This window comes from Acomys minous, assembly GCF_964271855.1.
Source record: "Acomys minous genome assembly, chromosome: 1".
NCBI lineage: Eukaryota > Metazoa > Chordata > Mammalia > Rodentia > Muridae > Acomys > Acomys minous.
This window is the reverse complement of record NC_140483.1, coordinates 148,488,424-148,512,759: the sequence shown is the minus strand read 5'-3', so window position 1 is coordinate 148,512,759 and position 24,336 is coordinate 148,488,424. Positions and strand designations below refer to the sequence as shown.

Genomic DNA, 24,336 nt, shown 5'->3' with positions numbered 1-24,336 from the left:
TTAATTTTGTATCCAGCCATTTTGCTGAAGGTGTTTATCAGCTATAGGCATTCTCTGGTGCAATTTTGGGCGTCACTTATGTACACTATCATATCATCTGAAAATAGGGATAATTTGACTTCCTCCTTTCCCATTTGGATCCCCTTGATCTCCTTTTGTTGTCTTATTGAAAGTCTATTTTATTAGATATTAAAATAGCTACACCAGATTGCTTCTTGTGTCTGTTTGCTTGGAATATCTTTTTCTAGCCTTTTACCCTGAGGTAATGTGGCTGAGATGTGTTTCTTGAATGCAGAAGAATTTTGGATCTTGTTTATGCATCCATTCAGTTAGTCTGTGTCCTTTTATTGGAGAATTGAGACCATTGATGTTGAGAGATATTAATGACCAGTGACTGTTAAATTCCTTTATTTTGATGTTGGTTGCAGTAGAGAGTTTGTGTGGTTGTATTTTTGTGGCAGTGTAGTTATCTATTTCCCATGTAATTTTGATGGTAGCTTATCCCTTTGAGGTGCAGTTTTCCTTCTAGTAACTTCTGTAGGGTCAGATTTGTGGATAGGTACTGTTTGAATTTGTTTTTGTCATGGAATATCTTGTTTTCTCTGTTAATGGTTATTGATAGTTTCACTGGGTATAGTAGTCTGGCTTGGCATCTGTGGTCTCTTAGGGTTTTTAGGACCTCTGTCCAGGCCCTTCTGGCTTTTATGGTCTCTGCTGAGAAGTCGAGTATAATTCTGATAGGTTTGCCATTATATGTTACTTGGCCCTTTTCCCTTGCTGCTTTTAATATTTTTCCTTTGTTCTGTATATTTTATGTTTTGATTATTGTATTGTGGGAAGTTTTTTTTTTCTTGTCTATTCTATTTGTTGTTCTGTAGGCCTCTTTATGTTTATAAACATCTCCCTCTTTAAATTGGGGGAATTATCTTCTATGATTTTGTTGCAAATATTCTCTGGGCTTAGAGTCAGGCATCTTCTCGTTCCTCAATGCCTATTATCCTCAGGTTTCGTCTTTTCATAGTGTCCTTGATTTGTTGGATGTTTTGTGTCAGGAATTTTTCAGATTTAGGCTTTCTTTGATGGTTGCCTCAAGATCTATAATTGAATCTTCTAGTTCCAAGATTCGTTCCTCCATCTCTTGGATTCTGTTAGAGAAGCTCTCCTCTATTTTGCTTGCTTTCTTCTCTAAGCTCTCTCATTCCCGTTTTTTTTTTTTTCTGTCTGTGCTTTTATCATTGTTTCCATTTTCATCTTCAGATCTTGAACTGTTTAATTGATTTCCTTCATCTGATTGCTTGTATATTCCTGAGTTTCTTCCACTGTTTTTGTTTAGGCCTCTTTTATGTCTTCCACCTGTTTGGCTGTGTCTTCCTGCATTTGGTTACAGATTTTATTCATTTCCTCCATTATCATCTTCATTACTAAGGATTTCAGGACATTTTCTTGTATTTCAATTGTGTTTGAATTCTCCGGGTTGTTTTCTTTAGGATAGCTGGGATCTGGAGATGCCATATTGTTTTGGATTTTGTCGTTCATGGTTTTTTGTTTTGTTTTGCTTTTTTGGTTTTTTTGAGACAGGGTTTCTCTGTGTAGCCTTGGCTATCCTAGACTTGCTTTGTAGACTAGGCTGGCCTTTAACTCACAGCAATCTGCTTGAATCTGCCTCTTGAGTGCTGGGATTAAAGGCATGCTCCATCATGCCCAGCTGTTGCTTATGTTTTTTACGCTGGCCTTTAGTCATCTTGCTGTCTCTGAAGTTGGGACATAGCTTCTGGTGTCCTTCACTGGTCATTGAGAGCAGTTTGTTGTGAATGATTATAAGTCAAGGGCTTTTGCCTGTGGTGATCAGGGAACTCTTCTCTGGGACAGGCAGGCTTCCTGGTTTCAGCTCCTGGAAACTTTGCTCCACCCCCTGGGCTCCCTACTGGGTCAGCCGAGGTAGGTGCTTGTACTCTGCAGATCCAGTATCAGTTTGAGGTAGTATATGTAGAGCCGGTTATCCTGTCTTAGACTGGGTTTTGAATACCCTGCCCTTGGGCCCTAGGGCTTTGGGTCCTAGGTTCAGATCACCCTAGAGTGCCTGAATCTCTGCTGGTTTCTAGTAGTTGTTTAGGTTTCTGACTGCTCCAACTAGGTAGTGGGGCCTAGGTTCTGCCTGCCAGGGAGAGAGCAGCTACTGCCTTCTGATTGTTGTTGGTTGGCTAGATTTCTGCTCTATCCCCTCAGGTCTGCCCAGCCTCTCCCAAGAGTGTGTGAGTCCCTGCTAGGCTGTGGAGGCTAGGCTGGATCCGTTGTGACCAATTGAGCCAGGGCAGTCCTCTGGGTCTTGCAGCTAGCCTCCTGCCCAGTCCCACTCAGACAGCGCCACTGTAGCTGGACAATGTGTCCACAGCCACCTAGGCCCCTGTGTGGCACCTAGGCTTTCTATGGAGTGCAGAGGTCGGGGGTGGGGAGGTCAGGTCTGAGGACAGATCCCCCTGTTTCCCTGAGATTTCCCTAGTCCAGGAGTTCTAATGCTTTACTCCCTGGATGATTTCAGTCTCATATACCGAGTTCAAGCTGCCAAGCAAGGCCACAGCTGCCAGGGTCTAGTCTAGGCTTTGGGGACTGGGCTGCTGGATGACCAGAGGTCAGACCCACCTGTGATCCACACTGTGCGGATCTCTCTCACCCAGTGATCTCCAGTTCCCACGGTCCATGGGTCCCAGGAGCATCTGTGGTCTTCGTTGCCGCCATCTTGGAATCTGCCCCCTCTCTTATGACACAGTTACACATACAACCTCCATATCACTTTAATTAGCTACTTAAATGTCCTGTTTCCACATCCCATAACATTATGTATACTGAAAGTTAAGCTGAAACATAAATATCTGAATTTTAAGGTTGTCCATAACAATTTAAGTGTATATATATTTTTTTTTTCTTTTGTCTTTTCTTCCTCTTACTATATTTATAATTTTCTATGTAAAACTTGATATTGGGCAGAATAACTGTATCATCACCACAAGAAGTGAGTGAGAACTGGGGTTGTGGGTGGCATGTATGGGGTCTCTTTCTCAGAGGTGAGAGGAACCCAGGGCTTATTAGCGGCATTGTTTCTCCTTTCTTTGGTCCTGTTCCCAGGGCCTCTCCACCCCAAACAGCAAGGGGCCATCCATTCTAGAAGCCTGGAAGCTGAGATAGATTTTCTGACCAGCATGCTGGATGGTCTGGATGTGGGTAGCAGTCATGCTAGCCACATCTAGACCTGAGGGCTTATACTACCCTACCCCTGCTTACCATGCAAGGTCTCTGATGTCCAATGGAGATACCGTTCCACCCCTATGCCCAGCCTACCTGGGCCTTCTATGCTACTGCCAGCACCCCAGCTTTCTCTGTACAAGGCGACTCAAGCTCTGAGAGCCTGAAGAATGACCAGGTGGTGTTTGTCCCCCCGACTCCCCACCAGCCCTGATGATGTTGAGAGGGCTGGTTTTAGGAGCCACCATGAGCCAGCCCCATAAGAAAGAAGAAAGCTTCTGGGAGGAGACTAGCACTGTAGGAGAAAGGAGGACAGGTAGGGCCTGGGCCCAGGGTCCCCTTAAGGCAACTTTTGGAAGAAGAGCTGGAGATACTGACTAAGAAACTAGTGTATGACACGAGCCACCTGCGTAGGGCGGTAAGCATTGTGGGGTAGTCACCAGAGAAAACACTTGCACATGGCTTTAAGCCAACAGGAAGTAGCTGGCTGCAACTACACTGGTGATCAGGATGCCAGTGTAGCACTGAGCCTTTTTCGGAGTGAGCTTTTAAGCACCAAAAACAAAAACAAAAACAAACAAACAAACAAAAACCCTGCTCTGGGTTGACATTCTTCAGTTAACAAGCCAGAAGCCAGATGTTAGCCAGAAGCAGAACTATGGAAACCCAAAAGCAAGGTCAGTACAATTAGAAACTTTCCTAGAACCATGGGCTTTGATGAATTTTGTCTTTGTTTTTGTTTTGGCAGGTGGTGCTGTCTACATGCTTAAGTTTTTTTTGTTGTTTGTTTTTCAAGACAGGGTTTTTCTGTGTAGCCTTGGCTGTCCTGGACTCACTTTGTAGACCAGGCTGGCCTTGAACTCACAGCAACCCACCTACCTCTGCCTCCTGAGTCCTGGGATTAAAGGCATGCACCACTATGTCGACATGCTGAGTTTTATGGCCTCAATGGTACTCCTACTTTGGAGTCAGTTGTGCTAAGGTCTGGGGAACTATTAAGGTCTAGAGCCCTGTTACAGTAAACTTTCCCTTGGTCCAAGGATCTAGTCTAGGATGGGTTCAGAGCACACAAAACACTTCTCCACGGTGGCCATATGGCATCCATACCATAGGAATGATGGCTTGAGATTTGGGCCCAACAGGTAGAACATGAATGCATGGTCTAGGACCAAAACCCCAACTCTATCACTAGCCACATCTTCTCTGCCACCACCACACAGAACAAAGTGTGGGTGGTGCGTCACGATGGCCCCAGTAGAATCCTCTTCATAGTGGTGCCATCATCCAGATTCGTTGTGCTGAGGACTTGTGTTGGAAATTTGCTCCCCAATGTTCAGTGTATGGTGGGCCAGAAGGCTGGAACCAGGATAAGATGGTGAGAGTTTTTGCTCTAGATAGAAGTTTTCACATTGGCTGTTACAAGTGTGAGGGGGTGTGGGCTACTGTTGTCCTCTGAGGGCAAGTGTCAATCAAGGCTGCTACCTGCTGGCTGGGTACATCTTATGCAGGACTTGCAGTGCCTGGCACATCCAAGGCTCAGAGCTGCCATTACCATCAGTTGTTGACTCTTCCTACTAGCACCTGCTGGGATCTCAGTCCCCATCTATCACTGTCCTGACATCTACCTTTACAACTTGTCACCAAGTGTCTCTTCCCCTCTTCATGAAACAACAATCTCTATAGTTCTTTCCTTTTTTTTTTCAAGTTGAATTCACTTCTTGTTCAAGGAAACATCAAATGGATGATGCCTACACAGCAATAGGTGCCAGATGACAGAGGCCTGTGCTTGGGAAGACCCTGAAACTCTCATGGAGACCACAGTGGTCAAGACTGGGGCCAAGGTTGTGGGGCTCTGGAGGCAGAGCCAAAGACAAGAAGTCACCAACTTATATCCCCTGGTCAAGGACATTTTCCCTTGGGACATCCCTTGATGAGGTTTTAAAGATCAGGCCAGGGCTGAAGCCTACTTGGGCTGGCCAGTTTTGTAGCCACTGCGAACTGCAGTGGTTATGTTGGCCTGGGTGTCACAAGCCCTGAGGAGGTAGCTGCTGGCACCTGATTTCCACTGTCCCAGGGCAGAGAGGCTATGGTTACTGGTGGAATAAGAATGGACAATTCCACACTATAGCATGGAGGTGACCAAGTTGCTGTGGCTCTGTGCTGGCCTTATCCCTGTCCTGAGATGAACAGACATCATGCTGTTCTTGTATTCAGGCTGTTGAGCTATTCAGCACTGATGATTGGTGCACATCAGCTGGGGCTGCACTGACACACTGGGCAATTTCACCAAGGCCACCTTTGATATAGTCTCTATGACTTAACTTGACCCTTGGCTTCTACAAAGAGTCTGTATTCACCATCTTGTGAAAACCCACAGCAGCCTTCTTGTAGAGACTCAAGCACCAGATGTTGCTACTACATAAAGTTTTTATGCCAAATGCACGCATACGTGTATGTGTAAAAAACGTTGGATTAGAGTTATAACTAAAGAAAAATGCTTTCCAGGCCAGTAGTAATATGAAGTGACAGAAATTGCAGCCAGTGGATTTCAAATGAGAAGAGTTTGAGAGCGGTCATCTCTAAAGAGCAATTTCACTGTAAAAACACATGGCCACCATCATTTCCCTTATAAGGTCACAGACCTACTACAATGTGAGGAAGACTCACACCTAGTTCCACACTGCTACTGTCCTCTCTCCTGCTCCCTGCCCCTGATGTCTGACTGTCTCTCTCTCCTTTCTCGGAAGATTGTTTTACTGTGTGTGCTTATTTTGCCTGTATGTATGTATGCCTACCATGTGCCCACAGAAACAGAAAAGGGTTTTAGGTCCTCTGAGATGCCATGTTGGTGTTGGAAACTGAACTCAGTACCTCTGCAGAGCTCTTAATGATAGAACCACCTCTCCTGCATGTTTTTTTTCTTTCTTCTCTTCCCTTCCTTCCTTCCTTTATTTTGCCAAACCTTTTTTGTCAAGATTGCTTGAGCTGCTCTAGATAAATTTATTATATGAATTCTAGAATAAGGCTTTTAGAAAAACATGGCTGAGATTGCATACCAAATCTATACATCAATTTTGGCAAATAATACAATTTGAGTTTTCTAATGCTTGACATAGTGTCTCTATTTACATGGTCTTGTTTGACTTCTTGACATCTTGAGATGCATATAATTACTTTACAGACTGTTGGGTTTGCATAAACTAGGACTTTCACTCCATGCTCAGGCTCTTCTTTCCAATTTTATCTTTAGCTCAAATTCTTTCAAAGACCTTTCTAGAACTCTTTGATCTTAAAGTATGTCATGGTTCTCCACAGTGGGTGTTTACCCTGTACCCTGAGCTTATAAGCCAAACTCTGCATGATTAGAGGTGTCATGTGGCAGACTTTGTCATGGAAGAGTTTTGAATCCCAGTGTGTGTGTGTGTGTAGACATCTAGGGTTTTCAGACTTGAAATTTAGAAAGAGTATGGAATGAGCAAGCAAGCCAGTGGCTGTTGGACAGCAGGAGTGAAGCAATGCCTAAATCAAAAGAACATGTTTCTTCAAGCTCTTCAGGCAGTGATTCTGACAGTGAAGTGAGAAAAAGTTAAAGAGGAAAAAACAAGTTGTTTCAGAAAAACCTGTGACAAAGCAAAATCCTCGTGAGACTTGTAGAGCCCTGGCATCTTCCAAGCAGAGTAGCAGTCGCAGCGATGACAACATGCTTCAGACTGGGGAGATAAGATACTTCAGTGTTCGGGACTTTAAAGGAAACATTCTAATTGATATTAGAGAGTATTGGTGGACTCAGAAGGTGATATGCGACCAAGGAGCAAAGGTGTTTTCTTAAACACGGAGCAGTGCAGCCAGCTGAGGGGAGAGATCTCTGACACAGATGTTGCACTACGAAAGCTGTAAATCTGAGCCATATCAAATCTGTACTGCTGTAGTTGTTTTAATCTCTCTTTTTACATTGGCTTTTGTTTTCTCTTTTCTTTTCTTTCTTTTTTTTTTTTTCCGAGACAGGGTTTCTCTATGTGGCCTTGGCTGTCCTGGACTCCCTTTGTAGACCAGGCTGGCCTCAAAGTCACAAAGATCTGCCTGCCTCTGCCTCTTGAATGCTGGAATGAAAGGCATGCATCACCACACCTGGCTGCCTTTTGTTTTCTAAATGCTGTTTTCCAAGTGGTTGTATATGTGGATTGCAGAACAATTTATAATATGAATACTTTTAAAAAATGCGCATTATTAAAATGTTCCAAATGAAGCTAATTTTCAACTTTATTAAAGAGGATTGCTTTGTGCCCTCTCCTTAGTGTAAAATAAAGTCAGATCATTACAATCTTAAAAAAGAAAAGAAAAAAGAAATAACGTATTTGTGGCAATATTACCATTTTACCAGTTTTGAATGCTAGTGGCTTTATTCCTAGTTCAACTTTCAAAACAAACACAAAAAAGCACAAGATATTAGATTTAAAAATTTTATTAATCACCCCAAAGTAGATTATATATTACAAATAAATTCAGATCAGAGTAATAATATTACAAGTATTCTCAGTAGTACCACAAACTATACCTGAAGACAAAACCAAATAGTAAACTGGTAAGCATATTCTGAAATCTCATGTTTAAAACACAACTTGGTCTAGAAAATTCACATACATGTGCCATAGTCATATGTCACATGCTGACAGAGCTACACATGATCATGATTTGCATTTAACAAACTCATGAAATAGCTTTCATGCTTTGAATAAATTGTCATAAGGCTGTAAGAGCTTGTAATTATTAAAGTGCGTGACATAATATATGACAAAGCTTTCCTATGGACTTATTTTCTAGGAAAGAGCTGATTATGACTTGTCATCTGGGTACAAGTTTGCTAATAATAAAAAATGTGATTATGATGGTTCTGGCCAGACACGATAGTCCTACATGGAGAATGCATCCTAACAGACTGTTGCTTCCCACCCAACAATGACAGTTTTCATGATGATGTTAAATTTGCAGTGGGTGGCTTCCAGTTACTTCCTCCAAGGTTTTATTGTTTATTTCTGCCAGCGCATTCCCTCAGGTATTCTGCTCTCCATTTTAGCAACTACTGTTTGAAAGGGAAATCTGCCAGGCTGCCACGCAGTGCATCCCAGGCAGCAGAGAATAGAAAACCTCCTTTCCCAGGCAAGGAAAAGACAGCAGCATTCACCCTGTCAGACGCCCCTGCATCTCACTTGGAGTGCATTGCTTAAGTTCAGGTACAGAGATGGGGTGCAGCCACCTCAGCCTACTCATGAGTGTATTTTGAGAAGAAAAAGGAAGTCAAGGGGTCCAACATGTGTAGAACTTGGCAGCAGGAAGTCTGAGTCCTTGCCCTGCTACACTTGCAGAATGAAAATCTAGAGCTGGATGTGGGCTTGCAAAACGGTGATGTGGAACGAGGACTAGTTGCCAGGGTCACATTAACCCTCCATTTTGGAAACCTGAAGTAATATTGGAATAGAAGAACAGTCATATCTTTATGCCTAATAAGTTAATGTGTAGGCCATAGATTAACAATGTGGAGCTATGGCTGATAAAGGGCATATTTAGAAAACTCAGAGGTGTATCTGTTAGTATCTAGTGTCAACATTAAAATTAAGGGTACACAAGTTCTATATTCAGAAAATATAAAACCACCCATGAATAACTCCCATTTTTAAATCTAAGCGTGCTTGAGAATGAAATAAGAAAAATTAAGTTTTGAGAAACCACAACTTTCAAAAGCGTGCTGATGATTTATCGACAGGTGCTACTTTCCTGTGCTGCCAGAAAGTTCACTATCACATGTGCATCAAATTTTCACTTCAAATATGAAAACAGAAAATGTCTTGGCAAGACCTGAGATGCGCCCTCATCTTCCTTTGTAGAACGCCCTGTGCTGGAAGCCAAGTGTGTGTGTGCTGCATGGCTTGTAAGAGGAGTGTGCCCCCATCTTTCCCCTGTGAGCCGTAAAGCCTAACTGCTCACTGATATAGGAGCCCATACTCAACAATCTTAAAAGTGGCGTTAACATGGCAGCTTCGATCCCGAGGGCAGGCAGGAATAACTATTCTTTTTTTTTTTTTTTTTTTTTTTTTTGGTTTTTTGAGACAGGGTTTCTCTGTGTAGCCTTGGCTGTCCTGGACTCGCTCTGTAGACCAGGCTGGCCTCAAACTCACAGCGATCCGCCTGCCTCTGCCTCCCGAGTGCTGGGATTAAAGGCGTGCGCCACCACGCCCGGCAGGAATAACTATTCTTAACTCATATATCTCTTCTTGGCTTTGTCTGATGAGCTCACATTCAGGTATAAACATTATTTACCACTTTAATAATCATTATGGAATATGCAGTATTGTGTATCAGCTCTTCAGAGAGCGGGGAAGTTTCCCTCCAAATAAAACTGTAGTGCTTACCAATGGGACAGAGAGCGGCAGGGATTTGTTCATTCACCTCTGCCTGTTCACCAGAAGCCAGTATTTTACCTGGTGTATAGACAGACCCTCAGTGAATGCTGAATGACAGAGCTAATCAGATGGCTCACAAGTTAGACCATTTTCTGTCTTCAAACTTGTCATTTATCTTTGGCTCTCACAAGAGGCAAAAAGACAGTAGTGCTGTAAACAGTTAACCCACCTTGTTTTTGGAAAATATCCGCCTTAACTTAGTACTCTCAGTACAACTGGATAACCTCATCCCACTCAGAGATAGGCCAGATCCCATTGGGCTGCACATTCGGGGGTGAGCTCTTCCAGTCCCATGTCTTGACAGGAATCTTCCAGGTCTTGCCATAGTTGGCTTCAATGTATTCAACTGTTTCACAGGGCACATGGACTTTCATGTCTACAAACTCGGTCCAGCACAGTGTAAACTTGGGAAACAGGTACCTGCAGCAGAACAGAGGCAAGCGTGGAGCATTAGGCAAGTAACCCAGCTGCTGTGCATTCTTGGCAGAGGGACAACACTTTTCTACTAAGCAGATTTGGAGGAAGAGTTGGTATGTATGTATGTATGTATGTATGTATGTATGTATGTATGTATATACGTACATACGTTCGTATTTTTACTTGGCCAGCAACCCTTTCTTCTCTCAGGATTAACAGCACCCCAGCCTTCCTCTTCTATTCTCTGTCCATCTAGAGGGGAGCTAACCCCACCCATAAACTCCAAATATGAGAAAAAATACAAACCAAACTAAACCAAACCAAACCCAGGCCTGGCTAGTAAGTTGCAGTGGCAGTGACTGCTACAGAGATGGGAGCCTATCAAAATTAGGCAATTCAAAATCAGCTTTGGGACTTTGCTGGGAAGCCTAGGGAAAGAGATGTCACAGTGGAGTTTCCACAGATGGAAGAAATGGTCATTTTCTTCTCTCACATAATCTGGAATTCCAAGGGACACAGATGGGCTCCAATGGCATCCTCTAGCCTTCTCCTTGGCTCTAGACACCATAACTGTACTTCCTACCTCTCTTTCCTCTTAAGCTCTAAAGAACATCTCTAAACCGTCTAAGAAATACTGCTTATAATGAATTTGCCTGTATCTACTGCAGGAGTTTGCAAGTTTACAAGTTAACCAAAAAAATGCCTTTAAAGGTACTTTGGATAATGATGGGCATGGTGATACATTTCTGCAATTGTGGCACTTAGAAGATGAGAAGTGAGGGTCAGGAGTTCAAGGCCAGCTTTAGTTATATAGTGAGTTCTAGTGCAGCGCAGCCCAGGCTATATAAGATCCTATCTCAAAACAAAAACAAAAACAACCCAAAATATTTAAATAGGTACTTTAGATTAAGTAAATTATATGTGACATATTACAAAAATATTAGAAATAGCAGGTCTGTTTAAAGTAACACAGCTCTATATTCTGTGTTGGATTCTCAATGAGAATTCTTTTCTTCTTCACAATTCAGAATGAACTTTCAATAATTAATACTGAAATGGAAATAATAGGGACCAAAAGAATTCAATAGGCCAGAAAATTAAAGACAGAGCAGAGAACTGGAGAAAATGGATCTGACCATATTTGATTATCATATTTTACCAAGTGAACCCCAGGAATGGATTCTGCTTTTGAATACCCCATTTGACCACGAAGGGAACATACAGCCATACATGAAAGTATGCCTGAATAACTTCTAAAGAAAGCACCAAGTGCCTCCATAAACGCCAGTGGGAACTGGCAGTTAGTGGACAGTCCCAGCTGGCATGTATAAAAAGACAGCCACAGAAAATCTCATAGCTGAGAAAGAAATAAGATACTGCTTAGACTCACCATCTGCTGGTCCCAATTTTACCCTGTACACTCACATCCATGGGATTACTTGTTTTGTCATGAGACACATCCATCTATCATCAGCCTCTACCCTCTGCAATCACCTGCTGGTCAGCTGGGTGCTGGTCAGCAGAATGTCCACCTGTCCCACACCATCACACTGACACAATGAGCCTGCTCCAGGCATACATGATCTACCTAGTAACAGCAGCCAGGAGGCAACTCTCTTAAATATTAGCCTCTAGTCTCATCAAAGAGCTGAGAGGGAAAACAATAGCTTTAGGGCACACACAGTAGAATACTATAGATTACAAAAGCAATGCTTGGGACAGTGAAGAAGAATGCAAGAGCAAACCTCAAACAGTAAAAATACAGAAACAGTGTGAAAACCATCCAAAAATAATTCAACTATAATACTAACTTTTGTTATTTACAACCTCCTCCTAACCCCAAAATCCCTAAACGCTCTGTGGTTTTTGTTTTTTTCTATTCTTTCTAGTTAACCAAGGAGTATCTTAGTTTCCCAGGAGAATAGGGAAGATAAACCATAAAACAGCTGAACTAATTCTGAAGCCAAGCCACGGACAGGACGGAGGCAGTAAGTCACACAGAACAGCACATGCCATGCTTTGCCTGGGCTACTAGTAAATACTGACTGATACTAAATCTCTCAGTGTTACCTTGGATTTCAAAGCTATGACTACGTCTGGCAGAGCAGTCCTTACTTTAAAGCCTTAAGAAGAGATCCACAATGTGAACAGATTTAAATTTAGACTAAGGCACCCTAAATTAGGATACAAATTTAGAAGATCCTACTAGCACAGAAACTTCTCCCATCTGTTTTCTAACTTGTACCATGTCGCTTCCTTCTACTTCTGCCTGAAACAGCAGTTAGAACAGTTGCTATACTGAAGTGTGAGCTAGAGTAGGATATTTTTATTTTCCTCCAAAATTCTTAAACCAATAAAGCCACTTTGGGGTGGTTAGAATAATTTCGTCAGCTTAATTGTACAATCTATGAACATAGTTGCTAAATGAGGGGACGCTTTCCCAGCACCCAGAACAGTGTGTTCACTGGTGCTAATTACGGAGACTAAATGAGACAGAACCATCAATTACAACTAACCCTGGCCTTTCTGATGTAAGGCTGCATTAAACACTGCAGTTCCCAAGCTCCCCTGACCCCTAATTTCCCTCAAATCAACACAAGCGGTTTATTCCCATTAGCATCTTATTTCATCTTTACCTCTCAATTTATCTGTTATTCCAGTGCTTAAACACTAGCATGCCACTTAGCGGACATCAGCACACACCGCTTTCCCTGACCAACGGAAAAGCTTCCGAAGTTTCCCCACTAAACATGAGGCTCACTCTAGCTTTTCATTACCCTCCCTTCATCAAGTCAAGGAAATGCATCCCTTTTCATTCAAAGTTTCTTTTCTTTCTTTCTTTCTTTCTTTTTTTTTTTTTTTTTGAGACATGTTTTCTCTGTGTAGCCTTGGCTGTCCTGGACTCACTTTGTAGACCAGCATGGCCTTGAACTCATAGAGATCCACCTGCCTCTGCCTCCCAGAGTGCTGGGATTACAGGCGTGTGCCACCACGCACAGCTCAATTCAATTTTTCTTTAAAGATTTTTGTTTAATTATAGAATATTTATTTTTTATGTCATCAGTTCAACCACCAACTCCGCCCCCGCCCCTTGTGACAGGGCTGGGCTAGGCTCTGAGCCTGTGCACAGGGAAGTCCCTCAGCCCCTGCAGGTGAGGACTCACACTAACGCACATGCACTGTAACTCTTCTAGCACACTTTTACCTGCGCTCACTGTGCCGTTTCCCTTCTTAAAAATATTCTGGGCGGTCATGGCCAGGTTCGCTGAGCCCCATGTAGTGAGACTCTGCTGCTCTCTTTATAAACATGCACTGTCCCTACAGCTAGCTTACTGTGTGGAGGCAGGATGAACAGTTTACTCATCATAAACCATGTAGGTCTTGGTAACGTTTGGAAGGAAAAAGAAAGAAAAGGCTTCACTGTGGTCCTCAGTGATTTTTGCCTGTGCTACAAGTTAAACAGGAAGGGCTTTTGTTTTGGACGTAGCCTGGATGTCCCTGAGCTTGTGGCTACCCCTCTGACCCAGACTCCTGGGGCTGGGGTTACACATGCATCCCACTGTGCTGCGCAGACAACTCAGATAAATGAAAACACATAGTAAGTCCTCCTCATCTAACCTCTTTCACTTTGTATGTTTTGAAGATTCATCCACGTTGGTATACCTGGTAACTCATTCCTCTTCAGCATTGTAATTAATTATGAGTGCTAAATACATAATTAGTATATCTGGTCACCAGAAGATACATAATTAATGCATCTGGTCACCAGAAGATACATAACTAATGCATCTGGTCACCAGAAGATGAACATTTGGGACATCTGGGTAGCATGGGTAAAACCAAACCATTTGGTCTATCCGAATAACACTGTTAACACCTGTGCCTAAGTCTTGTATTGGAAATGTCTCTATTCTCTTTAAATACTACCAAATCAGCATCCTACAGAATTATGTTTAGCAAAATATATGTTTGAAAAAATACATTTTTGCTTCACATAAATAAAAGTTTTGTGGTACAATCTTCTCTTTAAAACCCAAAGAAAACTGCCTCCTCAGGTTTTTCCCTCAGTGCCTCATCTTACTACATCTGCTCTCATTCGTTGTCTGGAGATTCAATTAAGAAGACCTATGATATAATCGGTATGTTGCAAAATATGAAGACAGAAATAGAGCAGGAAATGAGATCACTTTGGAAAAGCCAATGTTTTAAATATACTCATTTAAAGAAATTAGTCAAATCTGCCTTTTGGCTTTGCAGCTGTAAGTATGCAGAGACAAGTGTGCTTCTTGGAAGCTGTAACTACAGCAGCAGAGCATTAGCCCTGAAACTGGGAGTCCACGAGGGACAACTCTACACGTAACTCCAGCTTTGTAGGCAGCAGAATGACTGAAAGTAACCAGAACAGCTTAACTTCCCTGCTTTCATTCTCCAATGCTGCTAGGCTGGGCCAAATCATTATCTGAGTGTCACCTATCCTGCTCACTAAATGGTAGAGAGCTAAAAAGAGTCAAACAGCGCTCAAGTCACTCTCAGCCTGACAGTTTATCAAGACTGACTTTATCTGTCACTTAGGGCAGATAAATTAGCAAAGTGCACTAAAAAACACAAGAGAATGGGAGGGGCTATTTATGGAAACTTAGAGGGAGGGAGAGAATTTCTAAAGAGGTGCTAAGCTTTACAGAGAAAGCAATCTGACGCTGACTGGGAAGAGACAGGACACACAATGATGGGTGGCATTCCAGAATTGCTGTGTCAGTCTTAAACTTTTGGACTAAAATCAAGGGTCAAAAGTCAGGGAGTCTAAATGCAACTTATTAAGCAAAAATATGTAACTTATATTTAACAAGAAAATATTTAATAATCAAAATCTAACTTTTGAGTTCAAGGCCAATCTGGTCTACAGAGAAAGTTCTGTACACTGGACTGGCTCTTGAAACAGAAAGAGAACACTAACAAAAAACTAGTATATACAAATAAAGTCTACAGTTTAAACTTGATCTTTACTTAGGAAAACATTTTGTGTAGGGGCACCAAAGGTACTGAACATTAGGACTGAAATGCAGAACCACATTAAAACTAAGAACTTTCAAGTGAGCAAGCTACCATTAGCAGTGAAAAGAACAAAGGACAAATTGGAAGATGTTTTCAGTAAGTAGAGCTACCGTTAGTGAGAAAAGGACTAACATCCAAACAGAGGAAAACCAGTAAGATATTTAACAGGTTCCTCACAAAACAGAGCATCTGTCAATAAATATGAAAGTGTGGAAATTAAATATACAGTATGGTAGCAATACATTCCGAGCCAACATGATTAAAAATTGAAGAGAATTTGCAGCAAATGTGAGTCTTGTAATACAATGATGGCAGCATAAAGTAGGCAGAGAACCATCCGAGAGCAAAATCCTTAAGTGAAATGTATACATTCTAAGCAATTTCATGCATATATATGCAGAAGAAAATCATCCTGTATGTCTGCGGCTCAACACAAAAACCTTGGCAACTACTGTTCACCAACACGGCTCAGCATCGCTCTACATTTCACCACAGTTTTCTTCCTTAGAGTTAACCCACGGTGACTTACTAGCAATCCACTGCTCAAGAGCATTTGTCTAAATTGTGCTAGCTCAGCGTTTTCCCATCTTGCATCTACAATGCATCCCTTTGTCACTGTGTCCTGTCAATCTGCATTCCTCTCTCTGGTAGACTTTAATACACTAATAATTTCCCCCTAACTGCTACATGATGCTGAGCCTTCCTAATCAGAGTTCTAGGAGTTAGAAAGAGTATGAAGGACACAGTAGTATGTCGATGCCGCCCCTGACCAGCAGGAAAGACACCAACACCGGGAACTCTTCTTGCAGCAGTTTTACTCAGGATCCTGGACTACCGGAGTGACCCCGGGAAAAGCTCCCACAGAACCTTTACAGTGTGCCTGGTCCTATCAGAGACTGCCACATTGTCGCTCCTGGTTGGTGCATTCGGATCACACCACCTCACGCTATGCCTTTTTCGAATCACGCCATCTCACGCCATGCCTACAGGCATGCGCATAAGGGGCTTGCTCACTGTGCATGCACATAAGGTTTACTCACTGTGCATGCACAAAAAAGGGGCGCACTGCGCATGTGCAAAAAGGGGGTGCATTGCGCCGGGGAAGCAGCAGGGGGTGCTGCTATCTGTGGCTCTCCACAGTAGTATGTCCTTTGTCCTATATCTGATGACTTGCAGTGTGGACTCTTTACATGCTGTGAAGGATGAAGCGCCCTTTTCTTCTGACTGGGAAGAAATCCGACACTCAGAAGCTTCGGTGGCACAAAATACAGCTCTTAGACTTGAATCCAGGGCTAACAGATTTCCTGGTGCTATTATCCTAAAAGCAGACTTGTGTGAAGTTTAGATAGAGGTTTCTACTAATATTTAAAGTGGTATAGTCTAAAGCACTGTAATACTTCACAGCTGACTTTTCAAGTAGAGACTAGGAAGTCAAGGAAGATGTGTTTCTGGTCTGACTGAGGAGCCTATGGATTTGAAATAGTTACCAGGTAACCTCTCATGGGTAATTGATCCTGCTCTGTATCTTGTATAATGAAAAGCCCCAAGAAACAATGACTCAAAGGAACAGTAAGTCTCACAATGACCATACTTACAATGTGGAATTCAGTAACATCATTTACTACTGGTGGCTATCAAAAAATTAATAACTTTTGGGCAATACAACCTGGCAATATATACCACAACCCTATTAATATTCATTAATTCAATAGGTATTGAGTGGGCATGAGACTTATATCCAGGGTACTACAGAAAAATTGTGCCATGATTGAGATCTGAATGGCAGCCAGGCCTGGTGGCACCTTTAATCCCAGCACTCGGGAGGCAGAGGCAGGTGGATCTCTGTGAGTTTGAGGCCAGCTTAGTCTAGAAAAAAAACAAAAACAACAACAAAAAAAACAAAACAACCCTCCCCCAGAAAAAAAAAGGTCTGAATGGCTTGGATATTAAATTTCTTTGTATAGTACAGCATAACCAAATGATGTCAACATTACCCTATTTCTTTTTGCCTTATTTCTTACTAATACATATTATTAATGTACATATTAACACAGTCCATGCATACAACAGGCACTGACCAGATTTAGGCCCCCTTTCCCAACCTGCAGCAAGCACTACTTACTCCACATTCATGGCAATTTCATTTTTAAGGTTAGAGGTGTTATTTATAAAAGTTAAGAGCATCATCCAAAAGTTTGTTTGCTTCAACTTAAAATCATGTCAGGGTTAGTTCCACTAACTAAGTTAAGTTAGTTGCCACATAACTTAAATCAGTGATAAATAGATGTTAACATATCTGCCAACTCCTCCCTTTTCTTAATTTTTTTTTTTTTTTTTTTGAGACAGGGTTTCTCTGTGTAGATTTGGCTGTCCTGGAACTTTCTCTGTAGACCAGATTGGCCTTGAACCCAAAAGTTAGATTTTGATCATTAAATATTTTCTTATTAAATATAAGTTATATATTTTGCTTAACTAGTTATATTTTGCTTCTCAGTAAAATGGAGAAATAGGTAAAGAATAACTGCCTAGAAAGTTAAGTTAGAAAATTTTCAAATTAAAAATAAGTTGGAATAATCAGAATAGAAAAGCAATTAAATAACTCTGTCCTTAGACTTCCTTCATATTCCTTCCAAGTGTGTCCAACCAATTCCACTTTCAGCCATACTTCTTCTTGTTCTCTGGACAAGGGCCTCAATTATATATTGCACACAGTTCAATAAATTTGCTTTTTGCTTATAGAATATTGTTACATCTATTTTATGGTTTAGATTATGATCTCACTGAGAGCAGGAACTAAAATATATTTGTATCAGTATCCTTAATACAGATATAAATTTTACAGAAATAAAGTAATAAACTATGTAGGAGTTACACTTGGAGTGGAGCCTACAAAGGATGACTCAAAATTCTTTGACGATCTATCCAGTGAGCAAACATAAGACATTACAAGGATGCAGTACTACCAACCCAGTAGATAAAGGATTGCCTGTTGGGGAGACAGAATAGCTGTATTATCCCAACAGTGTTTTCATGAAGGGAGTATTCACAGTATGAGAGTGAGCTTGGTGACACTAACAATATACAGAAGAAAACGTGGACTCTGACTGGAAGATAGGGAGAAGGTCTGCAAATGGCATGTAAGTAACTCACAGCAGCTGTGCCTCCTGGCCCTGGGCTGTAGGAGTCAGGCCCATTCATCAGTGAGCTGTGACGGGGAAGGAACCACGAGGCCCAACCACTCAAGGCAGAGCTACTGACAACTAGCAGGTTCTGGGAGGCGGGCGACACGGTCCAGAGCTGTGTACTGATCTGTGGGTCCACCAGATTCTTACGTTTAGTTCTGAACACGAGGTCATACTGAGGGCAAAGCCCTAGTTAAATCTCTGTGGGCCACTTAAACAAAACAAAAAAGTCATCAATATGACAAAGAGCTTGTAGGGAAGGGGAGCTGACAGAAGGGGCAGGAAGAAAGTAAGCGATAAAGGCAGCAGTATTCACTCCATTACAAAGTTCCTGAGATAGTTAAACAAGAAGGTGCACATAAAAATGTAGCATATTCACCACACACAGCAAGCACAGCATAAACACTAGCTCTTCTAAAACTAGCTTCTAACCATACACTGATTCAGATGAAGACAGAATGCAAAGAAACTCAATCCAACAGCTGCAGGAATGAGAAGTTAAACAAAAACCGTGTTTTTCTCATTTTTTGAGGAACCTCCATATTTCCATAGAGACTGGGCCAATCTCAGCCCCACTGGCTGTGTGGAAGGACTCCTTTCCCCTGCAGTCACGATTCCCTGTTCTCCTAATGGCAGCATTCTGACTGGGGTGAGGTGAAATCCCAGTGATATCTTCATTTACATTTTTTGATATCTGTCAGCCATTTCTACTTCATCTTTTGAGACCTGTCTTTTCATTTCATTAGTCCATTTCCTGACTGGGTTGTTTGGGTTTTGGTATTTAATTTGTTGCATTCTTTAGTATTGTAGCTATTCTGTCACATGTACAGGAGCAATGTCCCCGCCACCGCCACCGCAGCTATTACCTAACTGCTTCTTTATTCAGATCTGTTAAGCTTCATGCAATTCCACTGTTGTCAAGCACTGGGTTTCCTGAGCTACTACTATATGATCCCATGTCTGGAAAGATACCCAAAGTGCTCTAAGTCAAACATACGTGTCCCTCATGTTCACTGCGGCACTATTCTCAACAGCCACACATGGAATCAACCTGTGTCTGGTCACAGGTAAATAGATAAAGAATTGTGGTAGACACATATAAACATACACATACATGTGCGCACACACACTGGAGTTTTATTTAGTCATAAGCAAGAAGGAAAATATGTCCTTTGTTGGAAGATAACCAAGTGGAGATCATTATATTAAGTGAAATAAGCAGACTCATGAGGACAAATATCATATATCCACCCTCATTCATTTGTGGATCCTAGATTTTATATGGGCACATAAAATTGTTTATATATGTGTGGCACGAAATTAGAAGCAAAACTGAGGGAAGGAAAGGGCCCAAGGGGAACAGGGAGAAAGAGGTTATGGGACATGCCAAAGTATACATGCTCAAAACAAAATGCCTTTATGAAACCCATTGCTATGTAGAATGAACATATGCTAATAAAATTTTCCACCATGAACTTTGGGCTAAGACAGCTTTACCTATACATTCCACTGAATATGTTAGAAAGCAATAATGCTAATTATGTACAAACACTGCAAAAAAATTAAACAATTATTCTCTCCCTCCCACCACCCCTCAAAAACACCTGTTAGATTGTCATCACTTTTTATTACTGGTGATCTGGATTCTATAGATGTGAAAAACACAGACAACTTTTGAAAATGAAACACATATAGAACGTATTCTTTTGAAAGGTGTAACAGCAGAGAAACAGAAGACTTAATGGGAACTGAAGAAGAAGATGGAATGATCCAGAGGCTCACTAAGCCTTGCCAGCACGTGCTGAGGCACTGTGCTCTGTGCCAGCCCAGCACCTTATCAAACAGCAGTGGGAGCAGTGATAATCTAGCCGTGGTAACAGAAGCAGGACCTAGCACTGACACGGCACTCACAGGGTGCCAGGTACTGCTCTAAATACTTGACATGGTCAACTCACTTACGCTATTAACCCAAGTATTCGAGCCAGAGTCAAACAAGTCTGGGTTATTAATGGCCCACAGCCTTAGACAAAGTTACCCTCACATTACTATGTGTTAGCTTCCTCAAGTCTGAGTTGGTATAACAATTTACAATTGAAGTACAATATAGAATTACCTACAGTAGATACAGTGGAGTGTATCTAGCAGACACTGGGGACTACACATCTGCAGCTGCTGTATCAGTCAGAAGGCAGGGGCAGAACAGTGTGGGAGAGCAGCTTTCCCCATGGAGCTCCTTCCCTAAAAAATGTAAAGCTCCTATAGTTTTAGAGTTCTGTCAGCACAACCAACACATTTTTGTTGCTGGTGGTTGGTTGGAGTGGTTTTTTTGTTTTGTTTTTTGTTTTTGTTGGTTTTTGGGTTTTCGAGACAGGGCTGTCCTGGACTCGCTTTGTAGGCCAGGCTAGCCTCTGTCTCCCTGAGTGCTGTGATTACTGTTTTCCTTTAAACAGTATTATAAACATAAGGAACCCTTACACTAGTTTCAGGTGCTCCCCTTTAGAAATGGCAGTGTGATAAATCCTGTACTTCCTCAAGGTAAATGGTGCTGACAATGGCACATGGCTGGGGAGTCTTCCAAAGAAACTGCTCCATACAGCCTTCCCTTGTTCTTTTCTCGGCCTTTTAAGGTCACAGTTACATGAGAGAAAATCTGGGACATCCACCATCTGTCCAGACACTTCTGCTCATTTCTCCTGTTTCTCGGAGCACTTGCCACTTTCCTAGCACTGCCGCTGTAATGAGCTGTGGACTGAACCAAGGGTGTCTCTACCCAAGTGTGGCCGCTGGACTGAATGCTTCTTTTGTGCTTCCTGGCCACAGCAGTGAGGAGAAATATTCACCCTTACTAGGAAATTTAATACAAAAGACTGATGCTTCTACATGACTTCTCAAAAAACAGATGCAGCAGCTTCATAATGAGCCGATTACATGGCAGCTAATCTGTAAATTTCTCAGAAGATCAAGAAAGGGATAATTTTTTCACACTCTTCAAATCCCTCCTTGTACATTAATACTTTTAATCCTTAAAACAAGGCTGCATGACAGTGTGAAATTGTATTTCCACTTCGAAGTGGGAAAACCTTATATACAGATGTTAAATAAAAAAAACAAAACTGCTGAAGGCAATAGCACTGTAACATGTACAGCTGGGATTTAAAAGCTGGCTCTATGATCTTAATTTCTATAGTATACTATCAATAAGGATAAAACTCAGTATACACCAATTTTGATATTTCTATCATATTTTGAATAAACAAGCTGTAAACATCTCTATTCACCTAAGTATAAGCATTACGTATTGAGCTGGATATTGTTGTGCCAATTTGGCACAAGCTAACGTCATTGGAGAAGAAGGAACCTCAGTTAAGAACATTCCTCAAGATCAGGCTTAGGCAAGCCTGTGTAGCGTTTTCTTGATTGGGGAGGGCCCAGCCCACTGTGTGGGTCCTGGGTTCTATAAGCAAGCCCCGATCAGCAAGCCAGTAAACAGCACCCCTCCACGCATCAGCTCTGGCCTCCAAGTTGCTGCTGAGTTGCTTCCCTCCGTGATGGACTACAATGTGGAAGTGCAAGCCGAATTAACCCTTTCATCCCTAACCTGACTTTTGGTCATGGTGTTTCATCACAATAGTAACCCAAACTAAAACACTTATATACTCATTAATTGACCTATTTCTAAGTATATTTAGGAAGTTTAATAACTTTTTTATTTGAGTGTATGCATATATGTATGTGTATGGCAATGTCGAATAGGTGAGCACAGCATGCTGCATGTGTGACTGTCAGAGGACAGCTTGGGGGAGATGGTCCCTCCTTCCAGCATATACATCCCCAATGAGCCAACTCAGGTTGTTAAGCTTGGCAGCAAGTGCTCTACCTACTAAGCCATCTCACTGGCCCATTTCTCTTTTTTTGAATTTTTATATCTATGCATATTATAATCAGATTTTATTCAGTAGAGTTCATTATCACAAAGCAAAGTAGTTTTTATAATTAACAAAAATTTAAGGAGCATGTTCTAAAATCAGAGTCAATTTGAGGATGATTTGTAACTTTCAGTAAAAGGTTTGGATTACTCTCAAACCTCCAGAACAAATTTACTTTACAATCTTCAGATGAAAACTCAGGGATCCTAGCAGGATGGGATTAACCTAAGAAAAACAACATTGTAGCCAGACAGTGGTGGTGCACACCTTTAACCCCAGCACTTGGGAGGCAGAGGTAGGCGGATCTCTCTGAGTTCGAGGGCAGCCTGGTCTACAAAGTGAGTGCAGGACAGCCAGGGCTACACTCTGTCTCAGACAGAGAAACCCTGTCTCAAAAAAAAATAAAAATAAAAATAAAAATAAAAAAAAGAAAAGAAAAGAAAAAAGAAAAAGAAAAACAACATTGTAAATTTAGAATTCTTCCTCTATGCATACAGAATAGTCTCCTTTCTGCTTAGTGGCTCAATTTATGCCACTGGTCACATGACTCTCAATAGTAGCAATGACAGTGACTGTATTAATGATATTAGATAACAATATCAGTGAAACATAACACGTTGTTAACTTGCTTAGTGCTAAGCACTGTGCTAAATGTTTCATACTGTCAAATTTACCATGGAGGAATAGTGGCTAAAATATGACATCTACAGAGCATGCTGTCTGTCACAGTTGTTTATCCATCCCCATAGACGATTACGCTCCATGACGCTGCTAGACACACTTCTGCCTTAGGCTGTGGGATTGATTTTTGTGCTGTCTGCACTGCGGCAACTGATTAGGACCACACTTGGGTTGACTCGCCTTGGCAGTAGCTGGTTCTCACATAGCTTCCTCACAGCCAGGTGTCATGAGAACGTCACAGGAGGGCTGCTCTCACTGTGAGTAAACTGAGAGCGCACTGACCGATGAAGGAGCCTTGGTGGACTTTCCTTTGTACTTTCTGAGAGGACGCCCACAGCCCTTTTGTTTAATAAGCACTTATCTGATCCGTACTTGAACTTCTTTCCTGTCCTGGCCTGAGTGCCTCCATTCCACATATGGTCAGTCTCTTCATAGAAGAAAAAAATATCAAGTTTCACATCGTCCCGTCCCTGGAAGGACAGTTCCAAGCTGTCCTCGACCTACAGGGAAAAGGAAAACCTTCAAACTAATATAACAGAAACACATTTTCATTTTTTAAATAAAGAAAAACATTTTATGTAGTAGGCATTAATTCTAAGATGTATGCTTAAGTTTAAGTTCCCATGAAAGTAGAAGCTTCAGAAAGTAGGAAACTATACTAGCTTTTCTTTCTTTCTTTCCTTCCTTCCTTCTTTATTTCTTCTTCCTTTCTTTCCTTCTTCTTTCTTCATTTCTTACTACCTTCCTTTCCTTCCTTCCTACTTTCTTTTCTTCCTTCCTTCCTTCCTTCCTTCCCAGCTTTTCTTAAAGGCATATAATGTTTCTTAAACTGATGAAAATTCCTGAGTAAATGCCTCATGGTAGTTAAAACTAACTCTGCAGGGAAAGTGGAAGCACCATGTCCCAGAGCTCCTTCCTAGCTAAAGGAGGAAAGGAAATGTATCCTAAAAGTAACGTTCACATTGGACTTGGTGCAGTGTCTTCAACAGCATCACATGAAATAATGTGTGTGGCCTAAAGGGGACAAACTCTAATGTAGTCATCTGCACGTTCTACCGCAAAGCAGTGACAGACACCAGCATTTGACAAGCTGAATGACTAAAGCTATTGCTTTGGTGGCCACAGAAAACATTAAACTTAGCTGGGTGTGGTGGTGCAAGCCTTTAATCCCAGCACTTGGGAGGCAGAGGCAGGCCAATCTCTGTCAGTTTGAGGCCAGCCTGGTCTACAAAGCAAGTCCAGGACAGCCAGGGCTACACAGAGAAACCCTGTCTCGAAAACAAAAATAAAAGAAAGAAAGAAAGAAAGAAAGACAAACATTAAACTTTTTTTTTTTTTAATCTCTAATGGGAAAAATAATTTTTCAGGAACCAAAAAATG

At 41.7% G+C, this 24,336-nt stretch overlaps 1 protein-coding gene and 1 pseudogene across 4 annotated transcripts in view; one reads left to right on the top strand and one right to left on the bottom strand.

The window, feature by feature from the left end:
* The first annotated feature begins 6,679 nt into the window (after positions 1-6,679).
* On the top strand, positions 6,680-7,137 carry LOC311592071 (activated RNA polymerase II transcriptional coactivator p15-like; annotated as a pseudogene). Its single transcript has one exon. The product of its transcript is annotated as an activated RNA polymerase II transcriptional coactivator p15-like (transcript).
* Positions 7,138-7,686: 549 nt separating this feature from the next.
* FKTN (fukutin) overlaps positions 7,687-24,336 on the bottom strand; it is a 51,865-nt gene continuing 35,215 nt past the window's right edge. For 2 of the 3 annotated variants that reach the window (XM_084775204.1, XM_084775205.1), the window contains exons 9-10: positions 23,329-23,456; positions 7,687-10,118 (exon numbers count right to left, since the gene is read on the bottom strand). In XM_084775204.1, coding sequence (XP_084631330.1) covers positions 9,905-10,118; positions 23,329-23,456 — 342 coding nt within the window. In that variant the 3' untranslated portion in view covers positions 7,687-9,904. The remainder of the gene's footprint in view (positions 10,119-23,328; positions 23,457-24,336) is intronic. The other variant, XM_084775203.1, reaches the window with a different exon arrangement.